This window comes from Thamnophis elegans, chromosome 2, assembly GCF_009769535.1.
Source record: "Thamnophis elegans isolate rThaEle1 chromosome 2, rThaEle1.pri, whole genome shotgun sequence".
In the NCBI taxonomy this organism is placed as follows: Eukaryota; Metazoa; Chordata; class Lepidosauria; order Squamata; family Colubridae; genus Thamnophis; species Thamnophis elegans.
Window position 1 is genome coordinate 34,739,951 of NC_045542.1, and position 16,816 is coordinate 34,756,766.

The 16,816-nt window shown below is 39.5% G+C and overlaps 1 protein-coding gene across 1 annotated transcript in view; it reads right to left on the reverse strand.

Moving 5' to 3' along the window:
- Positions 1–1,704: 1,704 nt before the first annotated feature.
- UTP6 (UTP6 small subunit processome component) overlaps positions 1,705–16,816 on the reverse strand; it is a 30,125-nt gene continuing 15,013 nt past the window's right edge. Inside the window, 12 exon segments of the mRNA XM_032211383.1 lie at positions 1,705–2,332; positions 2,335–2,421; positions 3,157–3,229; positions 4,001–4,067; positions 4,175–4,284; positions 5,482–5,562; positions 7,237–7,416; positions 7,548–7,625; positions 9,556–9,635; positions 11,008–11,192; positions 13,055–13,136; positions 14,944–15,025. Of these exon segments, the coding sequence (XP_032067274.1) occupies positions 2,265–2,332; positions 2,335–2,421; positions 3,157–3,229; positions 4,001–4,067; positions 4,175–4,284; positions 5,482–5,562; positions 7,237–7,416; positions 7,548–7,625; positions 9,556–9,635; positions 11,008–11,192; positions 13,055–13,136; positions 14,944–15,025 (1,173 nt within the window). The 3' untranslated portion in view covers positions 1,705–2,264.

Here is a 16,816-nt window from a genome sequence, read left to right on the forward strand (position 1 = left end):
TCAGATCAAGGTTACATGCTACTATAAGTCTATCCCAAAAGAAACTACCTGCAGCTCTCTCAAATGCACAAAAGGGGTTATGACTTGAATTCATCCATACAGTAAAAGGTGATTTTGGTGTCTTTTCACAAATTAGTTATTTTGTGGGGTTTTAGACTTCAAGCTTAGCCAAAGTATGAACTCAGTCACTAATTTACAAACTGGATTAAGCCACAATGGATTTGATTCTTGCTTTGTGATGTGTGAAGTTAAATAAAACACTGTCAGTTTGATAATCTATGTATATCAGGGGTGTCAAACTTGTGGCCCGCAGGCCAGATGCATCATGTGCTGGCTCCACCCAGCCCAATTTAGCAAAGGGGGGGGGAGTCCTGATATGTCACATGACAACATGAGTTTGACACCCCGATCTACATACTACTCAAGCTCTTGTCATGACCTTTAACTGGATGAAACAGTGCATCACGAGGCAACAATTTTTGAACCAAAATACTTCAAATGGGCTAACTTACAGAATGTGTCCAAAATATGAGACCCATGACTCCTAAGAGAATGAAATTTAGGGAAACTATGACTGTTTCAGTCCTACTGACTGTTGCTGCACTGTTGCTGTGATCACTTAATCTCCATTTTCCATTAATAGTTTCCAGGAAAAAATGCCCCTGCCTAATTCCCAACAAAGAAATTCAGAGAGGAAGTCACACTGGCACCCATGGCTTTTTTGTCTACTCTTGTGTCATTCTGTTGGTGTTTGGATAAGGAAATACCTCTGAAACAAGGATGCAATGGGGCATGGGTTTTCTAGTACTGATCATTCACTAATTGCCTGATGACAACAACTTGTAAAGATTGTTCATTGATTTTTTTTAAGTGCTTAAATCATTTTGATTTGCCTGTAAAGGAAAAAGAAAACATTGGAACCAGCATGTTCTTTATGTTATCAGTTGGAAGAAGACATCTCTCAAATTTCACATTAATGTCAGCCAGAAGGAATATCTGAGTGTTCACATTATATGAATGTTTAAATGGATGATTCTTAACTGATTACCACTTTCCATATTTCTTCCAGGTTACTATCTACTAAATTCACTCCAGATCTTAGTCACAGCAATTGGACTGCGTTCAGATGATGATCTCTTTTAGTTCTAGGTAGATTCTGAATATTTAAAAGAACTTCTGAGAGATATCCAGGAGAAAAATTTAGACCCACTTTTTAGTCATCTTTTATAGCAGAGGTGTCAAACTCATATCATCACGGTGACATCACATGACACATCAGGACTTTTTTCCCTTTTGCTAAACCGGGCAGGGGCAAAGCCAGCACATGATGCATCTGGCCCGTGGGCGTGACTTTGACACCCCTGCTTTATAGCATTTCCTTATTAAATATTTTCTACAGATAGCTACTCTTGCTTAGGCAATTTTTCTCCATTTTCTTTTGCAGTAACTTTCACAGATCCCCTTGCATGCCTTTGAGACTTTCCTTCAGTCTTAATAATAGTAAGTCTGGCAAGCATGGAAGACCATTCCAGAACCTTTATATTTTTTTTCTATAAGGCTTTGTTGTTTGTTTTGGAAGTTTCAGATTGTTGTATGGCTGAAATGTCCAACCTAAAAGAGATGATGTCCACACTTTTACACTTGAAATATTCAGATTTTTATTTTGAATCTGTACATAATGTATATGCATTGTTTTTTTTTTTTAAGAAATGTGCCTAACTTGATACAAATTAGCCTAACTTCAGTAAGGCTTTTTGTTGTTCTATCTTCCTCCCGAAATGCACCAAAATACTTTTGTCTAGAACAACTATATTTCAGTTTGCATCTGGACCAAGCATACATGTTTTGCTTTCTACACAAACCACCCAAAACTACATGTTCCTGGAACAATCTACATGTGATTATTTACATTCGTTTGGCAGACAACTAATTTCTATTCACTAGCCAGAATGAAATCCAGTTCTATCACAATAATATAAAATAAAACAGATCCTATCACAAAACAGTAGCAAAATAAACTCAAAATTAAGTTTGTTCTTCCACTTTCCTTGAAAGTATATTTATATGTATTTTAATTAAAATCTAAAACTTACATTTCTGTTAACTCCAGTAATGTGGAGAGAATATGGATGTTAGGCAATTATTTAGGAGCAAGTAATTTATCCAGGGAACATCTATACACCTGACTCAATTTAAAGCCAAGAGTTTCCACAGTTGTTAGATTAGCAAACAGGATAATTTGCCATTAGAATAAAAATAATTTCTCACAGGTGCCCAGCTTGCAGTAATGTATACTTGGAAATAAATGTTTCCACTTGTTCTCCCTGCATATTTTCATAGCTCTCCAGTGAATACTGCCACAATTCTCTGGTTTGCCTTGAGAATGATTCAGCTCTTCTTTGATGTAATCCAGCCAAAGATCTTCAAAAAAAAAAATCATAGTTACAACTGTAATAAAGGAAATGCTACAAAAGAGGCGATTCCCCAGGGCAAAAACACATTGCCTATGTATTTGATTGGAATGTTGCAACTACACTGTATTCTGTAGAATGATCCTGGACGGATCAGAGACAATGACTGTGGTGACTTATGATAGATCAGAAGCTGTTGTGGACTTTCTGCATAAATTACAATAAGGGACTGTTAACAGAGGGTTTTGAAATTTGGCTGCTTTTTTTATATGTTAACTATGTTTCCATATAGTAGATAGATGTCAGGCCAAATGGGTTGTAAATTGTAGACATTTATAAATGGTGTGTCTGCTTCACAAAGGGGGAGGAGTTATTATCTCTGAAATATATTTATCAGTATTCAAGGGGGGGGGCGACAATTTATGTATATGTATTGGAGTTTTTCATGCACATTTTTATGTAGTCTTGTTTTGCTTTGCTTTTGTATTTTTCCTTTTATTTCTTTTTGGAATTTGTATTTTAATGTTTTGAATAGAATTTAAAAATGATGGAATGTTTCAACTACACAGTATTCTGTAGAATTCCAAGATAGACAGAAAGGAAAATCAGCAACTGCCACAATAAGCTCTGCTTGGTACATTGGGAGACTTGATATCTTTTAGCAGAAAGAATTAGGTGATTGCCACAGTTATAACAGAAAGACAACTGAGAATAGTCTTAGAAACCAACAAGTAAAAATTCTTACCAGGTTCTGTAGCACCAAATTCTCTCAAGGCACGTTCATAATATTCTCGGATGTTAAATATTTTACTGGATTCCTTTAAAAAATGGTGGGTGGTTACCATGCTGAACTTAACACATGCTGAACTTAACATAAAATGACAGGAATAAAACACATTTGTCATGCAATCTCAATCTTTTGAAACTTTAGGCTGCCTTGATACATAAATCTTTTTTGGGCATTCCTTCCCACTTTCCTCGAGCAGTTTGCATGCGAACAATCCAGGCCAATTGTGGGTTGCTAACCGGTTTACTACCGGTTTGCTTGGTTTGCATGCACAGAAGTGTCTGGACGGATGGGGGAGCCTCCCGCCACCACTACCAGTTCAGCTGAACCAGGTTAAACCGGGAGCAACTCACTTCTGCAATGATGGATTTTCAAAAAACTGGGCATGTACCAGTAATCTCCCTGTAACATTAAGGATTACTATTTCCAGGTGGCTTTTAAAATCAGCTCAAGTATTTTACTGTGGCCCAGTCCTAGCAGAGCATGCTTTTACAGAATAAAAAATACTAATTCCATTAGAAACCTCACATTGGTAAATACCTCTACAAATATTGCACACTATTCATTCATTCATTTATTTGTGCTATCAAATTGGTAAATTTTCCACAAATATCACTGTTATTCATTCATTTGATTGTTTAGCTATCCATCTCGTGAGACTAGGTGGCAAACAAATTTAAAATAAAAATGCAACCATACATAAATTAAAACACATGGTACCTGAGAAAATGATATATTTCATAATGACTAACACAACCAAGAAATAGATTCCTGCACTCGTTCATAATACTTCTTTACTTACCTGTTCCTTTTCGATCTGAATCATTTTTTTGAAAAACTGGAGTGAAAATGGGTGGCATTCCTGCAGCCTAAGAGAGAAGTAATGGGGTAAGGCACCTGATTTTAATAATAAATGGGGATGGAAGAGTATAGAAAAAAGTGATTGAATAATGCTTTCAAAAGGAAATGTCCTAACCTGGTGAAGACTTGCTTTGCTTTCTTATAGCCACCGGTCCTATGAGCCCATTCAAGGTACTTTTCTTTCAGGGCTGTGGAGTCAGCAGGAAGTGTGGCAACGAAAGATCTCTGCCGGTTAAATGTAAATGATTTTGAAGTCCATTAAATGATACAAACCTTTTAAGCATCCACAGTGGACTTTGAAGCTGAAGTCAAGAAGATTGGTTACTTTGTTCCTTGTGATAATTACCCACACCAAATTGGATCTATTGACTCGGCTAAAGGATATACATAGGCTGGCAATCTCCTATTCATATAGTTTAGTAAGCCTTCTCTGGAGAGTCTACAAACAGCCCTTGCTTAACAACCACTCATTCAGTGACCTTTTGAAGTTATAATGGAGCAAAATGAGGGGAACTTAGGTAGGTCCTCGTAGTTGCAGCTGTATCAGATTCTTGTGGTCATATGATTGAGATCCAGGTTCTTGACAATCAGATTGCAATTAGAATGTTGCAGCATTCCATGGTCAGGTGTTTGCTATTTGCAACTTTAATTACCAGTTTCCAACAAGCAAAATCAATGGGGAAGCCAGCAGGTTCCAAGCTGCAATCACGAGACATCACACTTAAACAATGGCTTGGGATTCATTTATCAACAGTGACCGGAAATGATGGAACTGCATCACTAAGTGGCATGGTCATGTAACATTGTGCTTTACCATTGTGTTGCTTAGCAATAGAAATTCTGGTCCTAATTACCCTTGTTAACTCAAGACAACCAATACTTCTGAAATAATTCATTTGTAAATAAAAACTATGCTTCAATATGTTTATGTTACTCCATTTCAGGATACCATTTATGATCTTATAGCAGTAGCACTTAGACTTATATACCGCTTCACAGTGCTTTACAACCCTCTCTAAGTGGTTTACAAAATGAGCATATTTCCCCCAACAAACAAGGTCCTCATTTTACCGACCTCGGAAGGATGAAATGAAAGGCTGAGTCAACCTTGAGTCTGGTGAGATTCGATCTGCCAAATTGCTGGCAGCCGGCAATCAGAAGAAATAGCCTGCAGTACTGCATTCTAACCACTACGCCACCACGGCTGTATATATTTTCAGCAAAACGTTTTCAGCATTACAACAGCCTCTGACTACAGATATGATTTATATGATAGTTTTATATCCTGCAATATATTCATTTTTAATGCACAGGACATCATTAGTTCTAAAATTAATTTTTGAAATAATGGTGGAACCATACTTACTCTCTTTCCCAAATTAATCTCACAGTATGATTCATTTTTAATGAAAAATGTGATACCTGATAGAGGGCTTCAGTCTCTGCTTTGCTGCTTGCACCTTCACTCCATTCTAGCCATAAATTCCATAGTGGCAAGGTGTCCTACAAGGAGGAATAATAATAAAAAACAGGAGAAGAAAATATTGGATATGAGTTGTATAAAATACTTGTAATAATGTGAGACTGGAGAATGGCTGGCAAATTTAGTGACAGGAAAATTAAAAGGCACCAAAATTCCTGAAGTACAGGTAGTCCTTAAATTATGACTACAATTAAGCCCAAAATTTATATTGCTAAGTGAAACATTTGTTAAGTGAGTTTGACCCATTATACGACTTTCCTTGCCACAGTTAAGTGAATCATTGCAGTTGATAAGTTAGTAATACGGTTGTTAAGTGAATCTGGCTTCCCCATTGACTTTGCTTGTCAGAAGGTCACAAAAAACATCACTCTAGGACACTGCAACCGTCACAAATATGAGACAGTTGCCAAGCATCTAAATTTTGATCATGTGACCATGGAGATGTTGCAATGGTTGTAAGCATGGAAAACAGGCATAAGTCACATTTTTCAGTACCGCTGTAACTTTGGAAAGTCACAAAATGAACTGTTGTAAACTGAGGGCTACCTGTAGTCTATCAGAAAATATACTGATGAAATTAAGGAGCCTCTCCTATTAAAAAGGACCAGACTAAATAAGTGAAGTCCTCCATTACACAGGCTACGCAAACAGCTTTCAAAGGAACAAAAGGGGAACTCAGAAAATGAGCTATCTTATTAGCTTATTTCCATGGTTTATCTCGGGGATCTTTAAAAGATAAGAGGTGTGGGGAATGCAACTGGAATAGTACTGGAAGGTGTTGCCACACTGGAATGCCATGGCCTTGATAACAAGTGATCATTATCCCGTGGACAAACATAAGCAGGTACTCATACCGGCCACTAGGGACAGTGGGACAGCCCACTGTTAGGTGCAAGAAGCCAATGAAAAAGCTCTTTCATTGACCTCTACCAGGAGCACTATCAATTCATCTTTCCCTAGAAGGTGGTAAAATGTGACTTTGTCAATGCCACTCAACAGTTAATCTTATGAATGGAAAGAGCATTTCAGATCACTAAGCAGATTCGGCAAATGTGCTAGTTAGTTCATTTTAGACAATACAGACAGTCCTTGTTTACTGACCACAATTGGGAGTGGCAACTCTATCACCAAGCACAGAAAATTATATGACCACGATGGCTTATGACCTTACTTCACATTTGGTCTTTATGCAAATTGCACAGGTCATTAAGTGAGCTAACACTTGATCACCACTTGCAATTTCACTTCCACATTCTCTATTAATTTTTCTGGTTGGAAGCCAGTTGCAGAGTGCCTGAATGGCAATCACATGACAGCAGGATACCAAAGATGTGCGGACTAGTTGAAAATCTTTTTTCCCCCCAACTACCATATCCTTGAACAATCACTAAATGAGGCAGTCAATAAGTGAGGACTTTGCATGCATTTTTACTTGTAATATTTTAGAATTGCACAGTTTTTACTACTATTATTTTAGTAACTTGTGCTGCACTTTTATTAATAAGACTCCTTGTTATGATGGTAATCTCACCCAATTGATTTGACTTTGGTGTTGTATATTTGGTAAACTTTGCTGGTCAATGACTCAATGTGATACTGTTATGGCTAGTTTCAGATGATTTTCATTTGTGAGTAAGGACTCCCAGGCTCCAAGTATTCCTTCCTACAACTCAAGGGCAGAAGAGAGCTCCTACCTTCGCTTTAACCACTTTGAAAGCCTCCTGGGCACAAGCAGCCACTTCACTGCTCTTCAGTTTCAGCAGCAACTGCAGCCTCATTTCCCACATATCCACCAATTGGCTGAAACGGTTTGTGGCTGCCGCAGCCACCTCTCTGGCCTTGTCTTCATGACTGAGTTCCAGCAGGAGCTGAATCTGAAAAGATGCCACACCAAAATAAGCACTGAAGGGTTGCTTCCAGGAATGGATTTCTAAGCTCCAAACCCACCCTTTCCGGTTTATGTGAGTAGGAGCTTTTCAAGGGCAAGGACCACATCCTTCCTTACCCACTGTTTATAGAGGGAAGCTGGCAGCAATTGTGATTCATGAGCTCGGCTGAAAACACTCTGCACCCTTTCCAGTCTCTGAAACAAGATGGACGGAATAAAAACACTTTTACTGCAGTACAAATGAGTCTTCATAAAATATCACAGAGCTTCTGAAGTCATGATGCTGAGTACTCATGGCTAAATTTTCCGGAACCATGTGTAGTCAAAATGATTATTTGTGGCACCAAAGGAAAAAATGGTGGGTTTGAGAGAATTTCAAGGACTGGATAAATACCAACAAAAAGTTTAAAAAATTAAGGGGAAAAATAATCTACCCACCACGCTGATCAAATCAGTCTCTTTAGGGAACAATGAATCTTGAACTGACTTGATGGGTAGAGAAGGGAAAAACAGAAAGAATGAAAATTTGGAAATCCTGAAAAGTGGCTTATCAGGCTGCTGCTCTAACGCTGTAGAGTAGGGGTATCAAACTCAAGGCCCGGGGGTTGGATCTGGCGTGTGGGGTGCTTACATCTGGCCCGGAGGGTCACCCTGGAAACAGTGAGGACCAGGCCACAGTGCCAGCAAAAAACAGACGGTCCCCATGAGCAGCCCCCCGAGCACAGTTTTTGCTGGCAGAGGGTTTCAGGAGGCCATTGCAGCTAAAAACAGAGCTCAGGAGCCCGTTTTTCACTGGCAGAGCGCTCAGACCTCCAAAGGCACCCCCCACCATGAGCGATGTCGAGCTGGCCACGCCCACCTGGCCCCGCAAGGTGAAACACAACCCTGATATGGCCCTCAATGAAATCAAGTTTGACATCCCTGCTGTAGAGCATACCATAAGATTTTGCCGCAGAAGCTACGTAGCCCACAATCTTTCAGTTGCTCTTCCACAGCCTCTGCTGGGTCTTCTCAATGCAAATTCTCTTCCACACTACTGCAGCCATTGCCTCCATACTCCCTTGAACTTGAGAAGTGGAGGTGCAGTACTGGGCATGAATCTATGGCCAGATTAATAGCTAACTACAGTATGTATTATTACATGTGGCCCTCAGGGCTGAAAAGACTGTTCAGTCTTTCTGCAAAGCGGCCAACAACTGAATACTTAGATGTTACATCTATGATTGCATCACAAGCTGAACTAAAAACAGGAGAATCCAAGTCTACTTTAATATCCTTGCATCATTTTTTAAAGTTCCCAGCAGTTGTAAAATGTTATAATGAATAATTTAAATATTATTTATTTCATTTGTATCATTTATTTTTACAAATAAGGTGGCAAACATACCTAATATTCCTTCCTCCTCTTGTTTTCCCCATAACAACAACCCCCTGAGGCTGATTGGGCTGAGAGTGAGTGACTAGTTCAAAGTCACTCAGCTGGCTTTCATGGCTAAGGCAGGATTTGAACTCAGTCTCCCACATTTTAACCTGCTGCCTTAACCACTAGACCAAACCGTCTCTCATTAACTTAGCTTAATTATAATAAATATTACTGTATATCACAAGATTCTTTGCAAAAGCTTCCTTTAAAAAAACCCCACCAACTAGCCATTCGTCAAAATTTTACTTGCTTTTGATTTTGGAGCAATATAGCCATTTTGCAGTCCAACCTTAGAAATTAGGAGCCAATCATATAAGCTCTCAAGATGAGACTAGTTGTCTCTTTGTTTAAGTGAAGTACTATATTATTGAGTCATCAGAATAGGGTAGGTAGGTCAGAACATGCCTGTGTGGGCATATTGTAGACATTGGATGGCAATTCTGACCATGCCTCACTAAAATCATAAGAACAGATAAACACAGGCAAACTATACAAATCGAAGCCACAAACATTTCAGATCATTGTTTACTTCACTAAAGTCTGTCTATCTTAATCAAGCCTTAATATTCTATTTAATAAATCAATTTTCTAAAAGCTTTTTCAAGCTGGGAACTGAGGGACATCCTAGTGAAATCCCTCCAGGGGAAATAGCAGCATCAGTATCAGAAGAAACCTGTATTAATCCAAAGGCAAAGCATTTACCTTTTGCCTTAATTCTTCACTGTTGGTCTTCCGATTACATCTCTCCAAGGTAAAAGTGACATAACACTTCCACATTTCCTCTGTGGAATTCAAAATACTTGTTATTTCTTCTGAAAACAAAAGTCAAATATACTTGCATTTACGAAGCAGAGTCTAACTTCTGAATAATCTGTTTCAAATCAGCCATCAGTTCTGCTAATTCATCATAGGTCTCGTTTCCTCTTTCAGCAGATGTGGCATTGCCACATTAAGCCTCAAGGGGGTGCTATGGCACTCTGCATCTTCCTCATAAGTCAGCATACAAAGCCCACTGGGCTTCCTTGTAGAAACCATTTGACTTACAGAGACAATACCAAAGTATGACAAGGGAATTGTTAAGGGCGCAAACTGCCATATCCTCCTCATGTTCCTTCTCATTTCACTGCATGAGTACATTAGAAACGAGTACTAGAAGATTTGAATGTGTGGACTTTAGGAAGAAAAAAAAAGGCCTTTGCTAGAGAGGTTCTATAGGTACAAAATTGAAATAAAGCCATTTGCAGCCTTAATGACAGGAAGAGCCAGTCTGCAAAAAGTAGCCCGTGGGAGGAAAAGAGGTGTAGAAAGTATTTAGGAAAGGATGCTCCCTAGTTTTCTGAAAAATAAAAATAAAGGGAGGGGAGAGGTGCAGGAATCTATTACCTAAGTCTTACAATAAAGCTGGTGTTTGTATTCATAGTTTGTGCTTCTTCCCTGAACTACCTCAAAGGACTCACAGTAGGAGACTCAGATAAGCAGAGTTTGTGGACACACAAAGACATGGGCGGAAAGTGCTTATCCACCGTCCTTCTTAGGTAAGTGCTCACAGGTATTCACATCTGCTGAAATTCCAGCTTAATTCCCATATAGACAGTGAAGAGGAGCTGAAATCATTTTGCACTACAGGTAGCCCTCGACTTACAACCACAACTGAGCCCAAAATGTCTAATGCTAAGTGAGACGGTTCTTAAGTGAGTTTTGGCCCCACTACACGGTATGTCCTTCCTTGCCATAGTTTTTAAGTGAATCGCCAAAGTTGTTAAGTTAGTAAAACAGTTGCTAAGGGAATCTAGCTTCCCCCGTTGACTTTGCTTGTCGGAAGGCTACAAAAGGGGATCACATGACTCCAGGACACTGCAACTGTTACAGATGGGAGTCAGTTGCCAAGGGTCTGAATGTAAATCACATGGCCATGAGAATGCGGCAAAGGTCGTAAGTGTGAAAAATGGTCATAAGTCACTTTTTAGTGCCGCTGTCACTTTGAACAGTCACTAAATGAACTGTTGTAAGACGAGGACTACCTGCATTTGCTGTTCTCAAGTCCATAGCTTCAGAATGAAGCCAGAAACTCAGTTATAAGAATTGGGGGGGGGGGCAGAGAAAGAGGAGAAACAAACAAGTTTTAATATCTAGCGGGGGGGGGAAGAGTCTAACCAGTGGGAAGGTGTGTGATTGCCTCCTCAAATACAACGCAACACCGTTCTTCTTTGTGGGCAACCTCTAAAGCCTTGGACTCTTTCGACTTAGGTGCTTCTGAAGGAGGCAGGGATTCCATCTCCAGTTCCCGCCGTGCCATGAAATCCCACACAAGAGGATCATTGTCATACGTTGCCTGCAAGCTAAAAGAAAAGTTGCATTTTGCAGTATTAGCTGTGAGCGACTCCCTTCCTATAAAGCTCTGGCGTAATTGCGAGTGCTTTTGTTCCATAAAAGGTAAGCAACCATAAGCGGGAACATTTTGCTTATGCTAACAGAACTCACACAGCGTGCACAGAAACAGGAATAGGCCTTCAGCTAGAAGTACTTTGGATATTCCAAAGACTGGGAAACTACCACGCACTCTACACAAGCCGAGCGGAGTGATCTGGGAAGGAGATGTTCCTCCTTCTGTGTTCTACCTTAGAATTACATCCCTTCAGACTGGCAGCAATTTATCATTGACATGTTAAATACCTCCTAGAACGGGTGGTGGACAACTATGGCCCTTTTATGACCTGTGGACTTCAGCTCTGAGGATTGATGGCTGGCTCAGGAATTCTGGGAGTTGAAATCCACAGGTCGTAAAGGGGCCATAGCTGCCCACCCATTCCAGAAAACGGGAAACTTGGTACAGCAAGAAATGGGTTAGAGAGCACATTTTCTTTTCCCATGCTAGAAGCCTAAAAGGAATTTGTACACACCAGTTATCTCCTAACCAAAACCTCTGTAGACACAACATAGTTATGAAGATCAAGGACATTTTTTTAGTGCAAGGGAGATTCATACCATAAATCCAAACAGATTTATGCTTATCAGTTGTTTATACTCAATGGTATTCACAGCTAAGATGGTGGACCCAGAATGAAAAGATTCGGGAGGCCCATCTGACCACAGAACTTATTTGATAATTTTATCTACTTTCTGTCTCAGCCAAACAAATCTCACCATCATACTGTTGTAAGAATAAACAAAGTAAGCTAGGGCACATTGAGCTACCAGGTGAAAGGCAGGATGCCAACAAAAATAAATACAAATAGATAAAAGGGGGGGGTTTGAGGAGAGAGACATGCTCTTTTCTGAACAGCAGCTCCTAAATTATGTTGTTTCTTACTACTATTTTTATTTTAAGTCACATAATTCACACAGGTACATAAGGCAAATCCAGACAATTAAACGGGCAAATAAATATTTTCACACCATTGATTGTGGCCTGAAGAGACTGCTGTTTATGGATATAAATGGCAGATGCTGTCCATTTCGGATAGCAAGATGGGCAGTATATATGTAGCATGTATGAAAATAAATAAAACAAATTACATCGGCTGTTAGATATCTGTTTAAAAGGAAGGCAGTACTAATAAATGCCTAGACTTGAAGACATTTTCCTTTCTTAGGGTATGCTAAACCTGTCTTCCTTTCCAAGGATTGGAAAGCAGCTTATGTTTAAAAAGCTGCATTAGAAAACATTCACAATAATCAATATCAACATATATTCACCAGAATAGCAAAGGTATCGTTAAAAACAACTGAGCACCATGAGTGGTAATAGAATATTTCAAAGCCCAGTCACTTTTAACCTATTTTCCCCTAGAAGGGAGCAAGGCTGATGCTGCAGTTCTCAAAGCTGAGTTTTTCACGGAAAGGGGGAATTAAAAAAATGGCTACAGCCTAAGAAATGAAAATCTGCCCCAACATAAGCCACTGCCAAGGACTCAATAATTCTACTTTTTAAACACATATTACAATCTTATAAATTAAAAGCAGAGCCAAGATAATAACAACACTTGCATTTTTGCACTGGAGCATCTTAGTTGAAGAGAAACAGGATTTAATTTTGCTAGAGCCGAACCAAAAATGAGACCAGGTTTATGCGATTAATCTAATCCTGACTTCTGGAATATGGTGAAATAATTGTAAATCTTAAACATGTAGAATAGACTAACACATGATAGAATAATGGCTGCTGAATGGTAAGAGGGTGTAAACCGCACCCAGAACTTACTTTTCAAGAATTCCTTTCTGAAGATCTTGTGTAAAATCAAAACGTTTTGCAATTGACAAAAGCGATAGTGCAAACTCTGGACCTATAATGAAGGAGGATATATCAATCAGGGCACTCTAAGCATCATAATCAGAATTGCAGCTCCCCTAATTGTACCACTACCTCCTTAGGTATTCCCAGGCTCCTGGTCCCATCTAACATAAATGGGGTGCTGGCATGTTGCAAAATAAACTCCCTGTGCGTACTGTCAAGAACATATTCAGGCCCTGTGATTTTTATCTAGGGCAATGATGGCGAACCTTTTTGTCCTCACGTGCTGAAAGCACGTGTGTGACAGTGCACACGTGCCTGCCCACACCCATAATGCAATGCACCTTACCCCCTGCACATGCGTGTGTGCCCCACCCCCCCCGTGGCCCATTTTGGGCCTAGCAGCCTCCATGAAGTCTCCTGGGACCAAAAACTGGGTGCGGGGAGGGGATCGCACCCCTTTGCGCTCCCCCCGTGCATATATGCACATCTCACACATGTGCAGCAGAGACCCAAAAATCAGCTGGCTGGTTGGAGGTGTGCATGCATGCGCTGGGCGACGGCTCGTGTGCCTGCAGAGAGGGCTCCACATGCCACCTAGCATGTGTGCCATAGGTTCGCCATCACGGATCTAAAGTATGTTTGCTGTCTACATTTTGGGACCGGGTACATTGGTATTTTTCTCTACTTAGATGCAAATCAAGTGTCAGTAACTAGATTTTCTTTGAAATGAATATTCTGTTGCAATTTGTGATATCAAATATGCAAGTTATTATCCTCAGACACTGTCTATTCCTCCTATTCATTTTCTTAGCCAATTACTTGTCTCCAAGTCTCATCAGCATTAGACACTTTATTAACCAACCAATGACATATGCTTAAAATTCCAGATATGCTTATTGGCCCAAAGAACATCAATGTTTTAAAAAATTAAAGCATGTCTACCTAAACCCACAAAAGGAAGTAAGAGCATTTTTACCCTAAACGAATATTGCGTAGAGAAAAGGTATCTCCCCAGTGCTTGAAAAAACTGAGTCCTCGAGTTATGACCACAATTGAGCCCAAAATGTCTATTGCTACGTGAGACAGATGTTAAATGAGCTTTGCCCCATTTTAAGACTTTTCTTGACTCAGTTGTTAAATGAATCACTGCAGATGTTAAGTTAGCAATCCAGTTGTTAAATGAATCTGGCTTCCCCATTGCCTTTGCTTGCCGGAAGGTTGTAAAAGATGTTCATGTGACCCTGGGACACTGGCATTGTCATAAATAAGAGTCTGTTGCCAAGCATCTGGATTGTAATCATATAACCGTGGGGATGCTGCAACAGACATAAATGGGAAAAATGATCATAAGTCACTTTTTTTCAGTGATGTTGTAACTTATAACAGTCCACTAAATGAACTGTTGATGTTGAAGACTACCTGCATTTGCTCACTTACACATTTCTGCAGTTTTAGGACTCATAGATAGCTGACTAGCTAATTTGTCTAACCAACCATCTGAGTGACCAGATTTCGATGCATCAAGAAGGTACCATTGAGCTGTTTGGTGTAGTGGTTAAGGCACCGGGTTAAAAACTGGGAGACTGAGTTCCAATCCCGCCTTAGACAGGAAACCAGCTGGGTGATCTTGGGCCAGTCAACTCTCTCTCAGCCCTAGGGAGAAGGCAATGGCAAACCACTTTTGAAATCTTACTAAGGAAAACTGCAGGGACCAATCCAGGAAGTTGCCAGGAGTCAAAAATGACTTGAAGTGATCAAATATTTTAAAAAATTGAGATGAACTATACTCATTTTGAAAAGTAAAAGAACAACACACGTACAAGCGGGTATGATACAGTTAAAGGGTAATAGGTTACCTTTGATTTTTTTCAACTGCATTTCGGTAGACAATTCTAGCCAGTTCACCATTAGGATGTCCTCAGAAAAACTGAACTCACCCTACAAATCAAGAGAAAACGACTCTTTTATGATTAACAGTTTTTTTCTTGGATTTTTCCAGAGAAAACTTTACAGCATTGTCTGAAAACATGAACACAATCACCCTACAGGTAACCCACAAATGTAAGACAACTTCGGATTTCAAAAACCCTCAGCTATCTTCTGGAATGAGGCCAGAATGGTTGCTGGAGAAGTGGGGGGGGTGTTCGTGGGGAGGAACAAAACTGAGAAGCGCTAACCAGACCCCCACTAACCTCAATTTCTTGGGTCATGGGAATCCCAACGCTCCCATCTAGGATGAGCATATACACAGACCAGTTCTACTGGAGAAAGCAATCTTGAATGGACCTCAAGGCCAAGCCATTTAGGGTACTCTAAGGGTCAAACCCAAAATTTTGGATGATAACCCCAGTGACAATGCCTGCAGTGGAATTTGGGAGGAACTGCTCTTATATATCAGCAGGCCAGCCATTGCTTTCTGTCCCAGCTGTGGCTTCTGAGTAGTTATTTTCATACTGAAAGTTCTCTGCTGTGGAAAATAGAACTAACTCTATCTGTCTGTCTGTCTGTCTCTCTCTGTGTGTGTGTCTATCTATCTACCTATCATCTATCTATCTATCTATCTATCTATCTATCTATCTATCTATCTATCTATCTATCTATCTATCTATCTATGGGGAAGGCCATCATACAAAACAATTAACTGAGCTCAGAACTGAAGAGAATATTCCAAACTGATTACATATATTGAAAATTGGCATAGTCATTTTCTTTCCTTTGTCTTTTTTTAAATAAAGGTGATTTGGCAGAATTAAACCATACGTCATAATCCACAAAAGGCTTTCTTCTTTAGTAGAAAGCCTTGTGACATTCTGATCTTTCTATCATACTCTGTCAAACTTGATCTATCATTCTTAATAAAAGCAAATGGTGGTACAGATCTTGAACTCTAATATTCAAGTACCTCCTAATCAATTCCATCTTTCAGTGAGATTCAAATCAAGGCATCATATTCTTCTTTCCCTGATATTTATTAGCATTGCCATATATACCTCAAAAAAAAACAACATGCCTGAAATAGCGCGGGGGGGGGGGGGGATTACAGTGTTTCCATGAGAATCAATTGCAATTGATTGGGGGGCATTGTTAAGAAAAATGAATATCTCTTCTTTAAACAATATTTCTAACATAGCCCAACAACAGCATTACCACATCTAATTTTAAAGTCATGGTTTACCTTTCTGGTACAGTTGCTTTCAATGAGCAACTGAGGGTAGAAAAAGGCTTTAAAAACAAAGACCTATCACAAAACTCCAGCCCTTGCTAAGGATCAGATCCACACATCTTTTACAACAATTGTAAAACATTTTTTCCTCATTGGTTTTTGGTGCTTAGGCATTGGAAAGGCCATATTGCTAACCTGCTACAAATCTTGGAATTGGATGGGTTCTAATTCAATGAAAGGAGGGTTGAAAATAGGTTTTAAAAAACAACAAACACCTGGTACATGTTTATACAGGTTATGATCTCTAGAAGTGCAAATGGAAGCAATGAATTTTGTAGTATCGTCTGCATCCCACCTTCATAACAACCACTGCCTACGGATAAAAGTCTTCCACTGTTTATCTGCTGTGTTTTCACATTCTGATTTAGCAATGGAAGGACATCAAAACTTGGGCAAGAAAAGAAGAATGTGGGAGAGTTTCTTCTTAATCAGGCAATCTGCTTTGAAGCCCAAGTGCACACAACAAATAGGTGCTATTGGATTCATTTACTAAACTATAGCAAGTG